We start from the raw sequence: 23,667 nt of genomic DNA, 5'->3' as shown, positions 1-23,667 counted from the left end.
TTCTGTCGGAACTTAAAAGAATATATGGCTATCAAATATTCTGGATGATTTTATAGTATACTTAGATTCTCTCAACTAGCACAAGTTCTAAGCATTAAATTCTAATTTCTTGCTAATGGAAAAAATCTTAATCGCTACAAAAAAATTAGGTTAGTATATATTGGGCTTACACAATGCTAGTAACAATTTATACCCATGAGTTAAAAATATGTACATGGGGGCTAATGTCAAAATAGCTAAGAAAGAAAAAAAAGGGGTGGTACTGAGGTAAACTTACCAACTTGCCCGTTACTCTTAGAAATATATTCATCAATTTCTTTTATCTTCTCATCTTCCTTATCATCATTATGATTAGTTGAAGCAATAGTCCCAAAGTTTTCAAATAAATTTCCACGTGAGGAACTGGTTTTGTTTGATTTGGAAGAAGATTGGGAATCACTTGTTGATGTTACATTTTGAACATTACTGTCATCCTTCTTTTTTAAAAGCATTTTACTTAATGCTGAATTTGAGTTCTTTTCTGAAAAATATTTGAATGAATCTTTTATTTTTTCATCCAAACCATAAGAGGATACAAATTCTTTAACATCAGACCCAGAATAGTCTCCATTACCAACAAAATTCTTCTTCTCAGAATGGTTTTCATTATCATTACAATTCTTTTTATCAGAAGAAACATTCAAAGAGTTTAAATGATTGAAGTTTACTTCTGTTTCCTCATTGTCAGATGCTTCATTTTTTGATGTTTTAGATTTATCACAATTATTTTTAACATCATCTAAATTTTCAGGATTGTCATAATTTTCTGACAAAGGACTCGTTTGAGTGGTATCAATGGGTGATAAGTTCATATGGCTAGAGTTATTGTTAACGTTTTCCTGTGATACCGATTCATCTAGATTTTGATCATCAGATTGTTTTTGAGATTCACTTGTATTTTTGTTTATGTTAGTAGTAGAACTGCTTTTCTTATCTGGTTTTATTCCAAAATTGCTATCTACATTTTTCTCAATAGCTTCATTTTCAGGAGTGTCAGTATATCGGCCTTGACCATTTAAAGCTTTTATATTTTTTAAAGCTTCTTCAAATTCACTATTACCATCAGAATTATTGTCAGAAAAGCCACTATGCTCCACAAGGTTTGGGTTGGCATTTAGGCTGACATGAAGAGGTGACAATTTCGTAGATGACATCCGAGCACTATTTGACTGCCCAACTGAAAGAACAGAAAAACTGGTTAGGCTATAAACAAATTAAAAACAGTTTAGTGAAAATAAATAACATACTAGTTTCAATTAGAATACTAATTTGGTTAAATTGTTATTTTAAATTAATAAATTTAAAAACAATCAATTAATTTAATAAGTTAAACAAAATATTCATATCGAATGTCTGTTTCACTACCTTACAGGGAACTCCTCTTACAGTTTCACGCATAAAAGAACAAAATATTTTTTCACTTTAATTTGTATCCTTAAATTATACACTAGCATTTTAATTGTCATTATTTTTATATTAAGTAGAGGAAATTTTGTGATATACAAATAATTAAAGAAAATCTATTTTCTGAATTTACATATAAACTATTTAGCAATAACTATATATATATATATATGTGATGCTGAATAAATATATATATATATGTGATGCTGAATAAATAGGAAAACGTAAACAGACGACCAGCAGTAAACAAAATTGTATTTGTAATTTATTGGACAATAATTTGTGTAATTAAATGAATGTGCAGTATGGCCAAAATGAAGGTGTGTATAGAAAATGGTTGTATATTACTTGGTGTTGTAAAATGAAATCAATTATGTTTGGTGGGTAAAACAATGTAGGAAATTTTAAGGAGAGTAGAGTAAGCTGATGAAAATGTTGACGCTGTAATGACACTAGAAGCCAATTAAACATGTTGTACATGCCCATCTAACTTGTACTATAAGTATAAATACACACTAAGAGGAGAGTTATAATAAATTTAACAAGAAAATAGTTATGAAAATATTTCTAAATATAACTCATTAAGTTTCAATTTTATTGAGGCTTATTAAAAAGGTTTGCCTAAGATAAGAAATCAAGAGATAAAGCAGTAGTAACAATAAGTGAAAGATAAAGCAAAGCAACCTTGCAGAAAAGGACCTAATAAAAGTTAATGTATTAAAATAAGTTGCTTTATATAATCCACAATTTAATAGTTTATATATATATATATATATATATAAATAAGTTGCTTTATATAATCCACAATTTAATAGTTTATATATATATATATATATATATATATATATATATATAAACTATTAAATTGTGGATTATATAAAGCAACTTATTTTAATACATTAACTTTTATTAGGTCCTTTTCTGCAAGGTTGCTTTGCTTTATCTTTCACTTATTGTTACTACTGCTTTATCTCTTGATTTCTTATCTTAGGCAAACCTTTTTAATAAGCCTCAATAAAATTGAAACTTAATGAGTTATATTTAGAAATATTTTCATAACTATTTTCTTGTTAAATTTATTATAACTCTCCTCTTAGTGTGTATTTATACTTATAGTACAAGTTAGATGGGCATGTACAACATGTTTAATTGGCTTCTAGTGTCATTACAGCGTCAACATTTTCATCAGCTTACTCTACTCTCCTTAAAATTTCCTACATTGTTTTACCCACCAAACATAATTGATTTCATTTTACAACACCAAGTAATATACAACCATTTTCTATACACACCTTCATTTTGGCCATACTGCACATTCATTTAATTACACAAATTATTGTCCAATAAATTACAAATACAATTTTGTTTACTGCTGGTCGTCTGTTTACGTTTTCCTATTTATTCAGCATCACATAATTAACATACACACCATACTTCCTGTTATTTACAGAGAAAATCTTTTTATTCTCCAAATTCCATCTATCATCTCTAACAGACCATATCAAGTATATCAGTGCAAGCATGTCATTTGTTCACTATTAAGGATGTTGGTCCAAGTCCTTCTCCAGAGTCTTACTTTTCTGTTCTTGTTTCTTAATGCTTACTATCACGAATCCTTGAAATGTAGCTGGACCTGAACTTATCATTCGCACATACATCATACTGTCATTAGATCACACAATGACAGTATGATGCCTTTTGTTTTTTTTTTCATTGAATATAAATTTGTTATTGGTGGATTGGAGTGGGGCCTATTATTTCTCATACAGGTGTCACAGCAGAAAAAGAAGGCCTATTATACTAATACTACTTTTTATTAATCTCAGCTATATCTTGCATTAGCTTAACTATATAGACCACCTCCATCCATTGCTTAAGTCTACTTGACCATCTTCATCCATTGGCTTAAGTTTATTTTTAATGCATTGCCATTATCTTTGTAGTTAATGGTAGCATTGCTAATCTAATTATTAAAGAGAATGCCAGAAGTTACCATGTAATGGAGTTACTTTCCACATTTCAATTGCTTTTAATTGTATAAAACTTTCAATGTAGAATATTGATGTAATTATACAGATTTCATGAAAATTGAAGAGGCTTTTTTTTTTTTTGGTTTTTGTTTTTTTTTTTATGCCTTATGTACCTTATGTAAGGAGAAAGACAGTATGAATAAATACTCATGCTATTTCATATCTGATAAATATTGTTATTATTATGTTACATATATATATATTAGTCATTAGATATGAATACAAAAGAGACAATACTGTTAGTAGCTGTATTAGTATATTTAGTGCATAATTCCATAACACATAGTTTGAAGCATTCACTATTCCGCAACATCACTGAAGTATTTATGATATATAATCTAGTTGTTCAAAATTCAAGTTGTTGAATGCAAGTAATCTCTAAAATCTCCAGGGTTTTCACCAGCATGGAAAAAAAATGTAGTAAAGTTGAGGCTAACATAATATAGTGAGCCAAAAAGAAAATGAAATTAACCCCTCATGTGAAGTAGAAATATTAGCATTATAGACAATTCTTGTTGAAAATTGCTAAGAGAACCCTGGAATTTAAAATGATTCAAAATTCATGTAGCAGAGAATGAACCATATCCAGAGTTGTCAGTGTTTCTATAAACATCAAATTCACTCTTCACTAGATATTTATTTTCCATCAATTCAAATTCCAGAGTTCTATCCCTTGACTTTCTTATCAAAAAAATAAAAGAACTTAGTGCTAATGATTCTCATTGTGAGTTTAATTTCAATTTATAAAAAATTGATTTGGACTCACTCACATTAAGTATATTACCTCACGGATAACTACAATTTCAAAAATGTTTTGGTTAAACTCAACTAGAATATCATAAATTTGAAAAATATAGCCAGAGCTTTCACCATTTTAAAGATTAGATGACTACGACAAAAATAGAGTAGCTCTAAATTACTTACAGGAATAATATTTTCATAATATGAATAAACAAACGTTGGATTATAAGAAAAACTATTTATAAAAGCAGACAACACAAAAAATTTTTTTTTTAAATTACAAAGTGCCAATATAACTATAAGAATATGGTTTAACCATTTAGCATTTAGATTACTCTCTCAAATGTAATTCTAATTTATTCACATGGTTTTGAATTAATCATGTATTATCTTGTAGCTTTGAGATTTTGATATGTGAATGTATATTTTTAAAATGATATTGTAGGGATAGTGTCAGAGGCAAAATCTGATCAGCTTTAACATTAAACAGGTAGAATAATGTTTGGACCAGATATTGTCGGTTTAAATGCTAAAGGGTTAAAAAGACTAAAAATTTCTATCCTTTAAAAACTAAATTCTTTTTTCACAAAGCAACTAGCCATATGTCCAGTAAAAAAAAAAAAATTACTCATTTTAATTTAAATTACATAACCTTTAACTAAATTTAAAAGAAACACAACAAGGTTATTATAAATAAAACAACTTAACTGAAGATGCTTTAAATACTATTAACAATACAGATCACAAAAGATCAAAATTTATGTTTTTTGCTTGTTTTATTTTAGTAGATTGCAAGTCTTTACAAAATAAAAATACAAAAAAAAATTGAATTTTCAAATTATATAATGTCAGATCCATTTTTTAAGAAATCAATCATATCCAAAGCTTATTTTTTAATACAAGTCCGTTAATAACTTATATACCTTGAACATCATAAAGTACAATTATATTTATCAACTTGAATCATATACTTCTCTAACATTTATAATGTGATGAGGTCTTAGAGCTACTAATGATCCTAATTCCATTATGCATTTTCAACAGAAAGAAAAATTAGCTTGCTCTACAACCAGAGTGTAGATATTAAAATTAATTCAAACTTCAAAAGATCAACAAGAAAGAGTAAAGACTAATATTCTTAAAAATGAGTATTATTGAGTTATCCAGCTTGGTTACCATCAAAACCAAATTATTTAAAGAAATCCTTTCCTATAATCTCATATACTTGCAGCTGTTTACTTTTGAGAACTTTGATAAAGCCAAAGTTGTTGCCCTTGACTTCAGCATGTCTTAACGTCATGAGAATGGAAAAAAAGAAACCTATCACTAAGCACCAGACAGAGGCTACTAGTATATTGCAAACTATATCACATTGAGAAGCTTTCTCTCACTACCAACTAACAATTCAACTGTCATTTTACTTTTCTACATCAACAACTTAATAGCTCAAACTAAACAAAAAAAAACAACAACAAACACAGTACATGCAAAAGAAAAATATAGCAATCTAATATTTTATACAGGGATCCTTTTCATTTCTATACAAACTGTTTTCTTTTCCTTTTTATGCATGTTATAAAAACTCCTCTCGCCCCACAGCAGAATTTCTTCTTCCCCCACGTAAAACATTATGCCCAATTCTTTCTTCTTGGAAATGTAGTTCACTGTCAGTTCATTCCCCTCACCTCCAACTTATAAATTTTAAGTGAACCAACAACTCCATTAATCTCTGTCAACTACTTCTATCCTCAGTAGGAGAACCTAAAAAAACAATGTGAATTACCAACCAGTTGTAATTAAACAAGCTATTTTTTAATGGATTTTAACAAATACTTTCCTTCTACCATTTCCCTTCTAAGTACAATATTAGTCTTGCTTTAGTTGTCACTTGCTAAGATTTTCATTATAAAACAATATTAAGAAATATAAGAACCAATTTGAGGTAGAATAGAGAAACAGGGCTAAAGATTTGTGGGTAGAATCCTGTCAGTAGACTTGCTCATTGTGTCTAACGTAAAATGTGTTAATACGTTCTAAATTAGCTACTTCGGACTGTTCAATTGAAAAACATCAACATCCAAAAAAAGCAAACAAGTGTGTTACTTGTACAGTTTATGCCACTGTTGTCATTATTTGGCTGTAGGTCAATCCTGATCAAATATATATATATATGCACATGAGTGATTGCATGGTTAAGTAGCTTGCTTACCAACCACATGGTTCTGGGTTCAGTCCCACTGTGTGGCACCTTGGGCAAGTGTCTTCTACTATAGCCTTGGGCTGACCAAAGCCTTGTGAGTGGATTTGGTAGACCTAAACTGAAAGAAGCCTGTTGTGTATATGTGTGTCTGTGTTTGTCCCCCCCAACATCGCTTGCAATGATTCTGGTGTTTACTCCCTCGTAACTTAGCAGCTCGGCAAAAGAGACCGATAGAATAAGTACTAGGCTTACATCGAATAAGTCCTGGGGTCGATTTGCTTGACTAAAGGTGATGCTTCAGCATGGCCGCAGTCAAATGACTGAAACAAATAAAAGAATATATCATCATCTTCCATGCATGCATGGGTAGGACGGTTGACAGGGGAGCCAGCCAGGTAGAAAAACTACCCAAGGCTATTGTGTCTGTTTTGGCAGGGATTTTACGGCTAGATGCCCTTCCTAACACCAACCACTTGCAGAGTGAAATCAGTGCTTTTTACGTGGCACTAGCACAGGTGAGGTTAGTTTTGGCAGGATCTTTACAGCTGGATGCCCTTCCAAATGCCAACCACATTAGTGTGGACTGGATGCTTTTAATGTGGCACCAGCACTGACAGGGTAACCAAGTAACTCACAAGACAAGGAATTATAAGAGGGTCAGGGCATTTGAGGAGAGAAACTTGTGTCAGAGAATGAAAGGTCAGAGTGTGACAAAGAGACAGAGGCATTATACATATATATATATATATATGAAGCTGTCAAGACATGACCAACTATCTTTTATTCTGACATAATATATCTAGAACAACTTGTCCAACTTCTTTTTTAATAGATAGTAAGATTTAACTTGGAGATTTGGCTGCTAATTCCAGAAGATCAATCAGAGTTTCTTCTTTATCAACTGTTTATCAAATGTGTAAAACTACTCAATATATTTTTTACTATGGAAAATGGATGTAAGATATTCATGAAAATCATGATATAACCATCAATTCAGAAACTAGTTTGTGATAGATCACACCACATAAAGCGAAAATCATTATAATCACCATCCACTTTTCCATAGTAGCTTTTCTGTGCTGGAATGAACTACATAAGCATATGAAATTTTTGTACTTCATCTTATTAGCAGATCAAATTTTTTTTTTTAAATATCATATTTATTTCAACTCCATTCAAAATTTTCTTCTCTTTATGTATTGTTATCAGCAAAAGCATCATCATCATCATTTAACATTCATTTTTTCCATGCTCAGACAGGTCAAACAGAATTTGTCAATGCAGATTTTCTACAGCTGGATGCCTGAATTGTCACCATCCCCTACTTGTTTCCCCATGGTCAGACATGTTATTCATAGAAGACTGGAAATGAACAGCATCACTTGTATGAAGGTGATCTTGTTTACAATCACCACAATATCAAAACAAGAATACACACACTACAATAGGGTTCTTTCAGTTTCCGTCAATCAAATCCACTCACAAGGCTTTGGTAAACCTGGAGCTATAATAGTTGAGACGTTTGCCCAAGAAGCCATGCAGTGGGACTGAATCCAAGACCACCCATACCTGGTTTGTTAAAATCCATGCACTATTATAAACTCTTATCTCAACACTCATTTTGAGTAAATTCTCAGCCAGTTGCATATAATATCAATATGGTGAGTTATCAACTTAGTGAAGGTACAGTTAATTTAAATATATTTCTACCACCATTGTAAATCTACTACCTGTATTTATATACACAATATTTAATTCACATTTCCTGTACTTTATGCAAATATATTATTGGAATCACCATTGCCTAACACATTACTTATAGTAATGATAATAGAGTCATATAAAATTAGCCTTTTCTACCAGGTTTCAAACTTTCTCAGTTAAACAGGTTCACACGAGCTTTAATATTGCAATTCCTTATTCTATTTCAGAAAAGAATATGGATAATGAAAGCAAATAAGCAGTAACCTGTTACAAAGGACTTAAAACCACTTTCATAAAGCAATGAAATACAAAATGCCTTTTTAAAATGCATTAAAGACAAAACTTCTCATGATATTACTAATAGTGGATTAAGAAACTATTTTGCTTTTCTCCCAAAGTAAAGATGCTTACATTTCAAATGCTAAAAATAGAAAAGAACACAGAATAGAATCAATTAAACTAATAGAAAGACATAGTGTCACTTACACCACTAATCCTGTAGCCAAAGCATTAATCTAACTAAATGTTTTTCTTTCTATATAATGACAAGAATAACTGTCATCTTATTTTGTAAATCCAAGTATATAATTGTGCAACAACTATTACCAGTTTCAATTTTTCCCCCATCATACTCACACATTCATCATCAAACAAAACTACTCTTAAAATACAACTGTTATTCAATTAGTATACAAAGGTATTAGAAAAGACATGCAGATCATGAAATTAATTAACACAGATTAAAAACAAAACATGCAAATTTAAATTTTATCACTAGTTACTTATATGTAAAATCTTTCAAATATGAAGTTTTCTATGTATGTGCATAAGCATGTGCATACAACAATGTGCTTTAAGAATGTATTTTAAAATGCATGTTAAAATTATAAACTATTTAAATTATTTTTTTAATAATTCACAAAAACTGAACATGTAGTTTAATAAGGAAAAATGAACTTACTTGTATTGGAAGATGAAAAGGCTGCAGTGGTAGCAACCTTCTCTACAGCAGACATTCTTACCTGAAAAATATTGGTAGGTGATTCTTAAAAATGCTTTTGCAACAACACTTAATATTTAAAACCAATTAAAATAAATATAACATAATAGAAAACATAAATGCAAAGATTTTTCTCTCTCATCAGGTAATTCCAATGGATATCACAAACCTCCTTAATATTTGCTTTTTCCATGCTAGCACAATATTGGAATTTCTCAGCTACATCTGTCCATCTCAATTTAATCAATCAATGGATAGATATTTATTAACCCACAAAAATGAATTAAATGGTAAAATCAAAATAGTTCAGAAATTCCAATATTTAAAAAGTGAACATAAATACAATAGTGATGATGATGACAACTGCTACAAACTTGACAAAAGTGTAAGAATTCTAACAAACATTCAAACTGGCCATATCCAGCCTAAACACTCTCACAACTACCTCTACAAGTAAACAATCATATCATTGAAATCTGAAGGCTATGAGATAATGCATGCTTAATTCAAAATAATTTGAATGAATAAGCATTACATGTGACTGAGCAATCTGAATGTTAAAGAGTTAAATCCTATAGAGGCTAAGTAAAAATGTTGAAAGTGTAATAAATGTAGTCCATGTTTAATTTTAAATACCTCTGACTCCAATTCTGTTTTTAAACTAATATTTTTGCTGTCACTGAGTGCACACAACTTACATGGTCAAATAAAATCATCAGGCTGCTATCTTAATCAGTTAAATTTGGGCTGAAAGCTTTAAGCTCAGGCACTGCTGCTTTTATCATTATTATTATTATTTTATGTTTGACTTTTGCTTTACATTTGTACAAGTTGGCTCCAAGTCTCACCCAGAGACCTCAAGAGACAACAAGTTAGAAGTTCATGTTGGTGTTATGCCTAGTGTGCCCTATATTTGGTTTTGTACATAGTGTTGTTCTAGAGAATGTTTAAGAAACCATAAGAAAATTAGGTGTTTGTTTTAAAATTTGAGATTACATAGAAAGTATTTTGCGTAGGATATGGGCAGTTCCTATGAGCACTATCTTTTGAATTTCTGCCATTTTGGGGTTTCCTAGTATCTGAGCTAGGTAGCAACCAGTCGCTTTTGCTATCATTCCCAGGGCATTTCAAGATCTTTATACTTGCCCAGTTTTTGGTAGGTTTTGACAGATACGTTTATATCAATTGGGACAGTCATATCAATGAGGACGCATGATTTTTGTCTGAAGTCTTTCAAATGATGTCTGGCCCATTTGCATCTATATTTCTGTCAGTTTGAATGGTGAAGTTCCAGAGGAGTGAGATGTGACCATTTTCAAGCACTGGAAGTGGTTTGTGTTCCCCTGAGTTTTTATCATGGGGCAAGTCCAGGTTTTTGCAAATTACATCATCATCATCGTTTAACGTCCGCTTTCCATACTAGCATGGGTTGGACGATTTAACTGACTGGCAAGCCAGAAGGCTGCACCAGGCTCCAATCTGATCTGGCAGAGTTTCTACAGCTGGATGCTCTTCCTAACGCCAACCACTCCGAGAGTGTAGTGGGTGCTTTTACGTGCCACTGGCACGAGGGCCAGTCACACGGTACTGGCAACGGCCACGCTCAAAAAGGTGTTTTTTACATGTCACCTGCACGGGAGCCAGCCAGCGGCACTGGCAACGACCTCGCTCGAATGATTTTCTAATGTGCCACCAGCACAAGTGCTACAAGGCAACGCTGGTAATGATTACACTCAAATGGTGCTATTTATGGGCCACTAGCACGGAAGCCAGACAGCTGCTCTGGCAATGAACATGCTCGGACAGTGCTGTTAGTGCTCCACTGGCGCAGGTGCCAGTCATCGAGTATGGTTCAATTACGATTTCGATTCCACTTGCCCTAAGCAGAGTTTAGTGTCCAATGAAGGAGAGGTTGGCATGGGTGCCAGTCGTCGGATTCAGTTTGATTTTGATTTCAGATTTCAGATTCCAAATTCACTTGCCTCAACAGGTCTTCACAAGCAGGGTTTCTAGTGTCTGTGCAGCTCTATCATGCCTGTTGAGATACTCTGTAGGCACAAGAAGACTGCACATGGAGACATGATCAATGGTTTCATTTTGTTGTTGACATACACGACATGTTGGGCAGCTGCCGTTCTTTAATATGTTGGCCTGGTAGCTCCTTGTAGGCAGGCATTGATGTTGGGCTGCTATGATAAACCCTTCTGATTTTAAGCCAGAAGACACTAACCATTGATGGGTAAGGGCTTTGTCAACATCAGCATTATTCGCTCACTTTGGGCGAGAGGTTTTTCTTGCTATTTATTAGTCGGAATATCTAAGGCAGCAGTTTTAGCATGGGTTTTCATGCGCTTAGCTTTTTCTGCGCTTGTTTCTCGTATGTCTAATTCTGGAATTTGTTGTATTTGGAATTCACTTAGCTATTCCTTTGCCTGTTCTGTTACTGAGTATGATGCTTTCTTGTTTTCATGTTTTGAAGGTGGCAAGCAGGCAGAATCATTAGCACGTTGGACAAAATACTTAATGGTATTTCACCCATCACTACATTCTAAGTTCAAATTCTGCCATGGTCAACTTTGCCTTTCATCCTTTCGGGGTCAATAAATTATATATATATAAAGAATTTGTGCCTAGAGTCAAGTAAAAAGCTCTCTCTCTAATATCTGACATTCTAAGATAATTTTTGGTTGAAAATCATGAACATATAGCTTCTTTATGCTAAAGTTGTTTCTCTCAGTATTATCCGGATTTATAATAAACACTTATTACAAGAAAAAGGATGCTTAAAACTTTAAAAAAATAAGAAAAAAAAGTTTTTTTTTTTTTCATAAACAGATCTTTAAACCCACGTTTCTTTTATGTTGGCTACTTTTTAAAATCCAGCTATCCACTACTTACCTAGCAAGAACAGCTTGAAATACCAAACCAATTGAAGACTGACAAGTTGTTTGGACGTGCTAAGACCCAACTCTGCCATAAAAAAAATGAAGGACTAGGGATGTCGTTTGAAAGGTATTTATATACAATTTCGTTAAAAGATATCCGTTACGAAGGAAAAAATCGGATAACTTTTTCGAAGTCCACTTCCCACCCCTTCGGAAAAGATTTTTACCCACAAATTTCGTTATAATAGTATTGTATGCCGTTTGAAAGGTATTTACATAAAATTTCATAAAAAAAAAAAAAAAGAACCATTTTCCTAAAAGTTATGAGGGTAAAACTCGGATCTTGTGAATTTTCCGAAGTCCTCTCTCCACTCCACGTTGCTTTCCGCGCATTTTTGTTTTCATAGTCATTGCCTACACCTTATTTTTCACCCGTTGCACTATTTTTTTTCTTTTTCCGATTTCGTTTCCGGGTAATAATGTCAACATTAACCGTCAAGTGGTTTTCAACCATGTTTTGCCCATGAACCCTTTGATTCCTATTTTATTCTACTGGGCCTCCATTCGCTGTATATATATATATTTTAAAATCTTACCGTATTTTTATAATTATTAAGAATTGCATTTAATTTATTGCACATAAATTTTAACAAAATTTTATATGGACCCCCTACCCCACCCAGGACCATATGGTTGAGAACTAGTTCAGTCGAACAGTATATTTATATATTCTTTTAAAGCCTGGTTCTTGGGAATGAAATAAAGTATTGCATTCAATCTTTTCTTGTAGAACAACCTTCTTCCAATGACCATCCAGATGGGAGACAGTGAAATATCGAAATTTTATAACCATAAGTATAACAGGTATATTCTTTGACGCAAGAAAATCGTAAGGTTTATTAAATGATTGAACTCCTCATACAATTCCAACACACTACAAAAAAAAAATCTATTTTCAATTTTTCTACTCAAATCGTAATATTTACATAAGTTTTGTAATCCTCGAGTTTTGAAATCGAACACGAGACGCAGAGAAACTAGCACAAATTTAAATATTTTTCCTTAACGGTCATAAATTTTAGAACAGGTTCGTAATTATATAATTATATTCATAGGGGTATACCGAAAGGATGCCTATATATGTATATACATACACAATATATATCATATACATATATACAAGTATACATACACACACAACACTTTTCATGAGTCAAATTTTCTTTAAATTTTGTTATGAAAACATGATTTGGAATAAACATTTAAATACTTGTACTTTACTTATTGCGTATCCTTTGTAAAGCTTTGTAGAAAAAGAAAAGAGGGAATCTACGATGTATTTTTTCCTTTAAATAACTAAGAAAACGAATAATAAACACTATGGTTTTCGTTGACACACCCAATTCACGATGTCTCTTTTGCAAGAAAGATTATGCTTCTGTTTTTATTAGAAATATATTTTGCCAATGCATTTCAGATAATTTCAGGAATTAAATTTCTTATTTGGAAATATTAGCTAAACTTGGTTTATTTATTTATTTATTTATTTATTTGTCCTGTTACTCCACTGTACATCATGTTGACATCATAAAGAATAGAAAACACCTTCAGCCTCCCCTTCCCACTTAAACGTCATTTCCGCTAATATTTAAACGTCACTTCCGATATTGTGTGTTCAGGTGAGACTGAGGATAGCTATAATAAAATAAATATTAGAATTCCAAAGAATAGTCTCTAAACAGTCTGTATAGTTGTATCAGTGAAAATGTTATTAATCCGTTCCGTACAATAAAAAAAAAAAAAAAAAAAAATTGGCCATATTTCGGATTGGTATCGAAAGATCGCCAAAAAATTATTGTAAATAGATTTACAGTGTTAGACTGGTTTTGCTTTACAGTAAAAGTTTACTTTAGACTATAAATAGCTATTCTTGAAATATTTTTAATGACTATAGAGGTGATAGCATGAATCTGCTAGAGATGCTAGGCAATAAGAAAGGTAAATTTTTTTTTCAACGAAACTACTTATTTATCAGTATGACCAAAGAGCGAACATTTACCCAAAATGCAACACTGCTTCCGCTCCATCAAAGATGTACTTTTCTTTATAAATATTTCAAAATTTGACTTTAAAATTAATAATTTAGAAAATGAAATGATCGTAAATATTTAAATACAAAAATTTATGAAAGGTTATAAAAACTTCGCAAGTGCAATTAAAATGAAAAAACAAAATTACAACAAGCAATGCAAATTACGTACCTATAAGATGTGCTAAGATATTTCACCAAAACACGATATCTTATAAACCGTAGTTTTTTTATCCATTGAGCATTCATAAAAATTGCAGGAGAGAGAACTTGAATCGAAGATGTAACCTAACAATCTGAAGTAGACTGACACATGATCTCTTTCGACTGTAGACTTCCGGTATACAGTTTATGAAATGTATGCACTCTACACTACATGGTTTACAGCATAGATTGTATGCAACCGTAAATATGCATTCAGTTATCTCGCTAAAGTTAATTAAAAAGAATACGGAAATAATATTTTGCTAAATACGGAGATGTTTACAGAAAATATTTAGCCTTAACTGAAGAGCTTACTTTTTTTCATTTGGAAAAACCCTTTAATTAAGCAAACGTTTGAAAATTTGTCGTAAATTAATAACTACAAATTAAACAATTAATATCTCATGTAATTTAATTACAAATTTATAGAAAAGACAAAAAATATATATCCAAAGTTGATAAATTATTACTATATACATTTATTTTAAATATATTCATTAAGCAATGAATATTTAAAAAATTACTAAAACTACATTTTAATAATAAGCCAAGAAAATTCAAATCCTTTTATCTTAATTATAATCAGCCAAGTTTTCTAGTTATAAGTTATGTCCCTTAATTTGACCTATTTTCAATTTGGCATAAAATACTGGCGACCTCATTTTCAATGGGCTGCATATCAATAATGAAAACTAGCTATATAAATATTATCGCATATACAGATGTTATAAAACGAATTATATAAATAGAAAATAGCGGATGTATAAACATGACATTGCAAAATTCTATGCAAGCTTTAAAAAGAAATGAGAAAGGGATTCGATAATCTGATTATGGAGTAGAAGCTACGAGTTTTTATCTCCATTAGAAATCTCTACAACTCAAAATAAGCATGTTGAAACTGAATGAGTCACATCTAATCAAAACATTTCGATCGTGTTATATTTATAAAAGATATTGTATAACAAAAGTGATAAAGCAACATGAAATGATATAAGATATTAAACGTGTGCGAAACAAAGAGAATAAAAAAAACTACCTGACTAGTTTCGAACTATATATCATGCTTATCAAGTATTACTCGTTCATTCATTCATCCATAGTACAATGGTGATGATGACATCACTTATGGGCTCGAAAGCTGAGACAAGTGCATCCAGGACTGAATGACTGACTGTAACGCTCCGCTCTTGCTTTGTCGTCTATAAGTTTCTCAATTATAAAATCATTGTATTATATACACTACACACACACACACACACACACACAGAAACATGCATATAAATGTATATACGTACATGTGTATGTATATGCATACACACAAGTATATACATAGTCACCAACATGTTTTAACGTTCATTTTTCTATATTCGCATAGGTGGAACAGAATTTCGAGGCGGATTTTCTACAGACGGATGCCCTTCCTATACATACATGTGCACACGCAACCATACACAAATCATCGTCATTTAACATCCGTTTTTCATGCCGGGTTGGATGGTTACACAGAATTCTACGAGTGGTAGGGCTGCACCGATACACATAAACAGACACAAACTTGCATAACTTTACACACACACACACACACATGTTTACATTAATGACCTATGGGGACACGGCATTTCATTATGCAACCATAACATACCACAAAGTATATTCAACGCTTTTATAAGTCTACTACATTGACAGTGCTATTACATCACTCGTTAAAGTTATCTCTACAGATTTTCTATAGAAATTATAGCCAGCACTAACTTTCTTACGGCGTTTTTCTATATACTACAAAGTAACAAAATCAGTGCTGGATAAAATTCTTCCAGAAAATCTGTAGAGATAACCTTAATAGTGACATACGTATATATACATGCTATATATGCACATACACACACACACACATATGCTGCAAGAACATACTGAGACAATGAGAGATATTCCTTTGCTCGGAAACATATAAGGGTTGGGGTATCCAGCTATTGAAAATCTATCTCAAAAGCATGGAAAGTGGGTATTAATATATATATATATATATATATATATATATATATATATAACGAATGTAATATTCAATAAACACATATGATTAGAGTGTCAGGTCTTTTAAGAATATAGATTACATGAATAACATGTATTGAGTATTACGGAGATGTACTTGCATAGCAAGTGACCTGATCTAAGATCGTGTGCTGGAACGAAAACAATTGCAGCGTGGAAGGTGTTTATAAGCCATTTAAAATAACACACAAAAACCGTTAGATTCACTTCAACATTTAAATTTAATTTGTCAAAATATTTTCGTCGCTTTGAGACCGCGACCTGTTCACTCACAAAATTCGGTGCTGCATCTGTCAGTGAACAGGTCGCGGTCTCAAAGCGACGAAAATATTTTGACAAATTAAATTTAAATGTTGAAGTGAATCTAACGGTCTTTGTGTGTTATTTTAAATGACTTATAAACACCTTCCACGCTGCAATTATTTATTGAGTAGTAAATTTTAAAAGACGTCCATTTTGAGTGAACCAAATTCGACAAATGCTTCATATATAAAGAGGTATTTACGTATATATGCATGTGTGTATATGATTGGAGTCTGGGACAGCTCTCCAGCTTACAGCTCCAGTCAAACCATCTAATCCATGCCAGCATGGAAAATGAACGTTAAATGATGTATATATGTGTGTATACACACACGCACGTTTATGCATATACATCTGTATGTGTGCGTATGACTTCTTTATATAGGTGCTTTCTTGCACTCTCAGTCACTAATAGTGACATCTGAATTTTTCGTTTTTGGTTTTATATTGCGTCTAGCTACCTTTATCATTTTATAAAGTGTGAGTATAAAATCAATTTAGTACTATAATAAAATATATGAAGTAAAACATATTGCAATAAAAATCACGAGTATCGTTTTTTAGGTCAACTTTTCCATGTTCACATGGGTCAGACGGAATATGTTGAGGCAGATTTTCTACAGTCTGATGCCTTTCCTGCCACCTACCCTCATCAGTTCCAAGCATGATAATATTTCTCCGTACGCAAATACATTTTCATGGCAGACTGGAAATGAACAACACTTGTATAAAGGTGCCACTCACATGAAGTCAAGATAAGGAGGCACACACACATATCCAATGGGCTTCTTTCAGTTTCCATCTACCAGACTCACAAATTCACTCACAAGACTTTGCTCAGTTCAGTCTATAGTAGAAGACACTTGCCCAAGATACAGAGCGGGGCTGAACCTGAAACCATGTGGTTGGAAATGAACTTCTAAGTCACACAGCCATACCTAAGCGAATGAAATATACAAAAAGCACAGCGTAAAAACTTGCAATAAGTCATATAACAAAAAACTGTTCCTACATATTTGGCATCCAAGCAATGCTGGGTGTCTCTACTAATGGCAAATTTTGTAACTGTGTGTGTGTGTATGTGTGCAACACCTTGTGCAAGATCCATTTCTAGATCAGTATTGAACGAGCTCAGCATGAATGAGCCTTGAAACAGATTTAGATTTAGAGTGTTATGCATCACTTTAACACCCATTATTATGGTCATTATGTTTACAGATGCAGAAATCAAAACAATTTGTGCCAGGAGCTTTATTTACTACTGCTTCATTTGAGAACGGTTTTAAAGGAGTTTGGCAAGCACTCATTTGAGTAGTGCATTTTGAGCATATCCAGATATCACCATCAAGATACCATTTGATCCTTGTTACTATGACATGCTGAAGACGCACTCACACACATGCACAACTTGTCTCGTTTATAAAGTAAAAACAGCTTTGGACGCTAAACGGGTCAATACCTCCATTCGTAGAGTAGCCATTTTGAATCCTCACAAAGTTGACTCAGTAGAACATCGGATACATGGGGTGGGGGTGTTTATATTTGAGAAGGAGACGATAAAAAATGAAAAACGGGAAAATATTTTTTGAAGAATAGCCGAAACTGAAAGATACATACTGCATTCCATTGCTGACCCACTCCATTTATAATCTCCACAACAAAGAAATGTAAAAATATAATTGATACTATATAGTTTGAGAAGAAAAATAATGATTCCCGACGGTGTTTCAACTATAAAGATATGATCTTTGATATTCACACACAAGAGCGGTGACAGTAACTTTTAAGTTGGCGTCTCCTAGCAGTCTGAAACTTCGAAGTCACTGTCACCACTCTTTTGTAAAAGTACAAAATATATACTCTACAAAAAGTATTGAGTAACCCACCAGTTTAGTTTAAAACTGTTTTTTTTTTAATATATATATAACTCAGTGTTAGATATATTTACTACTCAAGATTGTTAAGTTATGCATACATACACATAGTGTGTGTGCAGGCGCATTAATATGAAATTTATACACTACTGAATTAAAAAGATCGTTGTGTACTGCAAATTATAAACCATTGCGTAATGAACCTGGCGTACTATATATATATATATATATATATATATATATACACACACACACACACACACACAGATATATAAAGTAACGTGCACCACAGTTAAACCATACTGTGTGTATAAATTTAGATTGTGTACCGCAGATAACCATAATGCATTGCGTAATGAACCTGGCGTCGCTAACAATGAAAAAGTTAACGCAGATTATTCAGTTAGTTTTTCAGTTAAAATCGTTGTAATAAGCGTTTGTGTTCTTTTTGAACAAGAAAAAAAAAATCAATGGGATGAGAGGAAAGCTCATTCACTAATCCTAGAAAATAATAAAGGGGTCTGGCGTATATAGGTTTGCTAGATTTCTCAATGTAACAGTAAAATTGTCTTGATGTTAAAGGTTTGTTTATACCCCGTCTCACCTTAATTTTTATCCAGTGCCCCATCAAAGAAATACAAAAATAAAATTTGATACAATAATTTGAAAATGAAAGTAACGATAATTATCAATGTTCTTTCAATATATATATATATATATATTCCTAAATATGAATATACGTACGTACACCGCAGCAAAAATTCAGCCGTTAATTAGTATCCTCAAATTCATTTTGTTTACGTAATACTGCGATAACTGATCGTGTGGTAATTGTCGAAAAGATTATTACATTGTTTTTATCCTCAAGAAGGCGTGTATATTACGTGAATGTAAATCATAGCATTTAAATATCCATAGTGAAATGTAATCATACGTACGCATACATACAGTTAATATGGCAATGAGTGTGTATGATGTGTATATATGTGAGGGTACATAAGTATGCACGTGTTACCACAGGCATAATGCGGGTACTACAACACTCGATAGTAAAAAGTAAACCTAACATCATAGAAAATAATTGTTATATTTTTAACTATAACGAATGCACGCATGTACACGCGTGCTTGAGATGGGATTGGTAAAATCATGCTGAATTTAATTACAAAGTTAATTACACACAAAAAAACCATACACAGCCACCACCACCCTGTAATATTTTACGCATATAAGCAACATACCACACATTGTAGAAAGTAGCTTTAAATAAATGATGAACTGTTTCTTTTTAATGTGCATCAAATTAAGGTACAACTTAGTAATACACTTTAGACTGATTAAATACTACTGTTTTGCCACTGAGATTGTTATGGTAAACTGCCAAATCATAATCTACGGTTAAATTATGGCAAAGATTATTGATACTACAATGCAAAGTGATCAGTGTACGTTTAAAAAGACTACTAATGTAAAATAACTGCGATATATTATTTTTATAACTTCACGCTAATTTTCTTTTGATGCTAATGTACATTTGTCATTAGAATATGCTATGGTTTTCTAGATAAATATGCATATTCTCTGAGAACCAGTCACAGAAAACATTTTCACAAAAAAAAAACCTATTTAGTCTTGCCGAAGACAGACAACTTCTCTAGTGTTGGTGCCATAGGAAAATGCACCCATTACACTGTTAGGAAAGGCATCTAGCCATAGAAGCCAAGCTGAAGTTGAGATATTTGACCAAGACATCTTCCTCTGACCAGTTATATTCTGTCAAACCATTCAACCCATGCCATCATGGTAAGCAGATGTAAAATGAGGATAACAATAATGTTTTCTTTTACTTTCATCTCTTACTCTTCAACCTAATTTTTACTTACAAAAGATGAATGCTCATAGTGGCTAGTAGAATAACAGACAAGACATGAAGTCTAAATCTACATCATAAAATGAACCAGTAATGAAATTTTCAAATTTGCCCATTCTGCTAATACAACGCCCAACTCTTTAAATGTAAAGTGAATCATGCCGTAAGATATTATCCTTCCTCAACAAACACCTCAAAGATGAGATGAACAAGTTTAATACAAGACTTTTCATTTTCTTATTTTGAAGAATTTCAATATGATTTGCAGATGCAACAGTAACTAAATAGTGAAAAAAAAAACTCCAATCTAAATTCAATAGCCAATCAGTAAATTATATATATATATATATATATATATATATATATATATATATATATATATATATATATATATGATGATGATGATGGCCGTCCACTCGTGACCGAGGAAGACCATTGCCAACCTTCAGGAACATTGTGTGCTCTGGGACTAACTTATATTTTGCATTTGTGGCTATGGTGGCTAATGAGCCCTGCTCTTGACAAGCATACATGGCTGCAGTCGTGTATGTATATATATATATACACGCACACACATACATACATACACACACACACATGTACATATAGATATATAGGCAAATCAATAATAAAAACAGGAAAAACAGAAGTCAAAAGGACATACACAGTGAATACATTAGATTCGCTCAGAGAAAGTTTGAAATGGGAAAAAGAGGGGGTGTGACCATCAGGAAAAGGAAAAAATCCAGAGAGAAGAAAGAGAATAGTCTGAGAAAACCATGTGTACTGTTACATTATATATATATATATATATATATATATATATATATATATATATTAGTTTGTGCACTATTGAGGTCAAACGTGTTTTAATTCTTGACAAATGATCAAAGCACAGAATTGGATAAGTTTATTCCATAATTCCAGCACAATTAGATGGGGCTGACTATAAAAACTGAAACAAAGAAATAAAGAGTGAAATGAAGAAACTAAAAAAATACAAATGAGCCTCTCATAAATACTATGCTAATAACCATTTAAGAGCATTCTAAAATTCTTCCTAATTTTAGCACAAAGCTAGCAATTTTGAAGGAAGTTGGCAAGTCAAGTCGATTACATCAACCCCAGTATTTGACTGGTACTGGTACTTATTTTATCAATCCTGAAAGGATGAAATGCAAAGTCAACCTCAGCAGCATTTGAACTACCAAAGAGACAGAACAAATACTGCTAAGTATTTTGTCCGACATGCAATCTAATAATGATTTTAAGTTTGGCATAAGGCCACATATTTGTTGAATAAGTACATTCAATGTTTCACTCTGAAGAGATAAAAGGTAAAATCAACATCAACAGAATGTATTTAAACAGCAAATGTAGTTACTTCCTTAACTGTATCTACCAAAGTATTAGTAATAGTCACATCACCTGAAACTGGACCTTTAGATTGCTAGTTTCCTTTTAGCTAGAATATAAAGAACATCACAAGGGAGATGTATCGACTAACTCTCTCAAACAAATTATGGTGATGAAGAAAATGAAATCAGTTTAACGCTATCTGGACTAGTCTCCCTGCAACTTTTGTCACTTTTCAGTATACACAAGAATCTCCCAAAATTTATTGAAGAAGCACTATCAAGGGGTACCCAAAAGAAACTGGAATTTTGCAATATTATTGTATTCACTTAGCTTTATATGTTTGTACTTTTATCGCCTTCCAAGTATTCTCCATTTGAAGCAATGCATTGGTCCAGACGAGTTTTCCACTGTTTGAAGTAGTCCTGGGACTCTTGTGAAGTGATGCTTTTTAACATCTCTGTTGTTTTTTTCTTCACCTCTTCCACATCTGCAAAACGTTTTCCTTTGAGGACTTTTTGCATTCAGGGGAATGCAGAGAGTGAGATCAGGCAAATAGGGAAGATAAGTAAGTGGGGTCATAGAGTGAGATCAGGTAAATAGGGAGTGCACAGGTGCATTGTCATGATGAAACCACAACACTCCACTTTGCCACAGGTTGTGGCATTTTCACCTCACATCATGCAAACATTTCGGAACTTCCAAGTAAAATATCTGGTAAACAGTTTGACCAGGAGGAACAAATTTTGTGTGGACAATTCCTTTCACATCAATGAAACAAATCAGCATCATCTTGACATTGGACTTGACACACTTTTTTGGGGTGTGGTGACAATGAATGCTTCCACCGACTTCATTGCTGCTTCCTTTCCAGATCATAGCCGTAGCAGCAGAATTTATCACCAGTGATGACCTTCGTATAAAAAGTCCAGATCAACTTGCAACTGTTCATTCAGTTCACGACACACATTCAATTGTTACTGTTTTTGATGTTCTGTGAGCAAGCAAGGCACAAAACTAATTTTACTGCAACTCTTTTCATTCACAATTCTTTGCTAAGAATTCATTGGCAGGAGCTCCAGGACACACCAGTCATATCAACAAGTTCGTCAACTGTTCGGCAATGGTCCTCTAAGATCAGTTCATGAATTTTCATGATGTTTTCATTCACTCAGCAGGTCAACAGTCGCCCTGAACAAGGTTGGTTTTCAAGCAACAATGCACCATTCCTAAAGCATGAAAACCACTTGTAAACTTGTGTTTTGCTCATGGCAGCATCTTTGTAAGCTGTTTGAAGCCTGACAACTATTTTGGTTGCCATTTTCCCCAGCAGAAAACAGAATTTCATGGAGGCATGCTGTTCCTTCATTTCAGCCATCACAAAAATCGATGAACAGAGAAGCACTGCCAAACAAAGATGCACTACGTGGCAGTACAACATTATTCAACAACACCGGTTGGCAGATTGCTGCCTGGAGGTCACATCAAGTGGCTTCTAGTGGCGGAAGCCTGAACTATACTGGGCTTGTCCCACAGAGAACATGCGATTAAGGATACCTGTGGAAGAGGTAGACCCAGGAAGACTTGGGATGAGGTGGTGAAGCATGACCTTCGAAAATTAGGCCTCAATGAGGCAATGACTTGTGACCGAGACCTTTGGAAATATGCTGTGCGTGAGAAGACCCGGCAAGACAAGTGAGACCATAACCTGTGGCCTTTACCAGGGGTGTAGCCAGCCCACTTATGTGTACCTTTCCTTCTTTGGACACAAAACGCTGCTTGCAAAGACCTGTTGAGGCAAGTGAAATCGAAAATTGAACCAAATTCGTTGACTGGCACCCATGCCAACTTCCTTCATTGGACACAAAACTCAGCTTGTGAAGACCTGTTGGGGTAAGTGAGATCGAAACTGAACC

At 32.9% G+C, this 23,667-nt stretch overlaps 1 protein-coding gene and 1 long non-coding RNA gene across 13 annotated transcripts in view; one reads left to right on the top strand and one right to left on the bottom strand.

Moving 5' to 3' along the window:
• The window catches only part of LOC106867666 (uncharacterized), a 95,513-nt gene that overhangs the window by 33,406 nt on the left and 38,440 nt on the right, over positions 1-23,667 (bottom strand). For 8 of the 12 annotated variants that reach the window (XM_052972728.2, XM_052972717.2, XM_052972700.2 and 5 more), the window contains 2 exons: positions 9,080-9,140; positions 278-1,216 (listed from right to left, as the gene is read on the bottom strand). In XM_052972728.2, the coding sequence (XP_052828688.1) occupies positions 278-1,216; positions 9,080-9,134 (994 nt within the window). In that variant the 5' untranslated portion in view covers positions 9,135-9,140. Of the gene's footprint in view, positions 1-277; positions 1,217-9,079; positions 9,141-14,264; positions 14,401-15,335; positions 15,510-19,269; positions 19,697-23,667 lie in introns of those variants that run through there. The other 4 variants (XM_052972733.2, XM_089363997.1, XM_052972737.2 and 1 more) reach the window with 4 other exon arrangements.
• Positions 12,012-15,788, top strand: LOC128249374 (uncharacterized). The gene is made up of 3 exons (XR_008265476.2): positions 12,012-12,130; positions 12,794-12,867; positions 15,675-15,788. It is a non-coding gene; the product is annotated as an uncharacterized LOC128249374 (long non-coding RNA).

The sequence above is a fragment of the Octopus bimaculoides genome, chromosome 1 (genome assembly GCF_046866305.1).
Source record: "Octopus bimaculoides isolate indiv1 chromosome 1, ASM4686630v1, whole genome shotgun sequence".
Classification (NCBI taxonomy): domain Eukaryota; kingdom Metazoa; phylum Mollusca; class Cephalopoda; order Octopoda; family Octopodidae; genus Octopus; species Octopus bimaculoides.
This window is presented reverse-complemented; position numbering and strand designations above follow the sequence as displayed.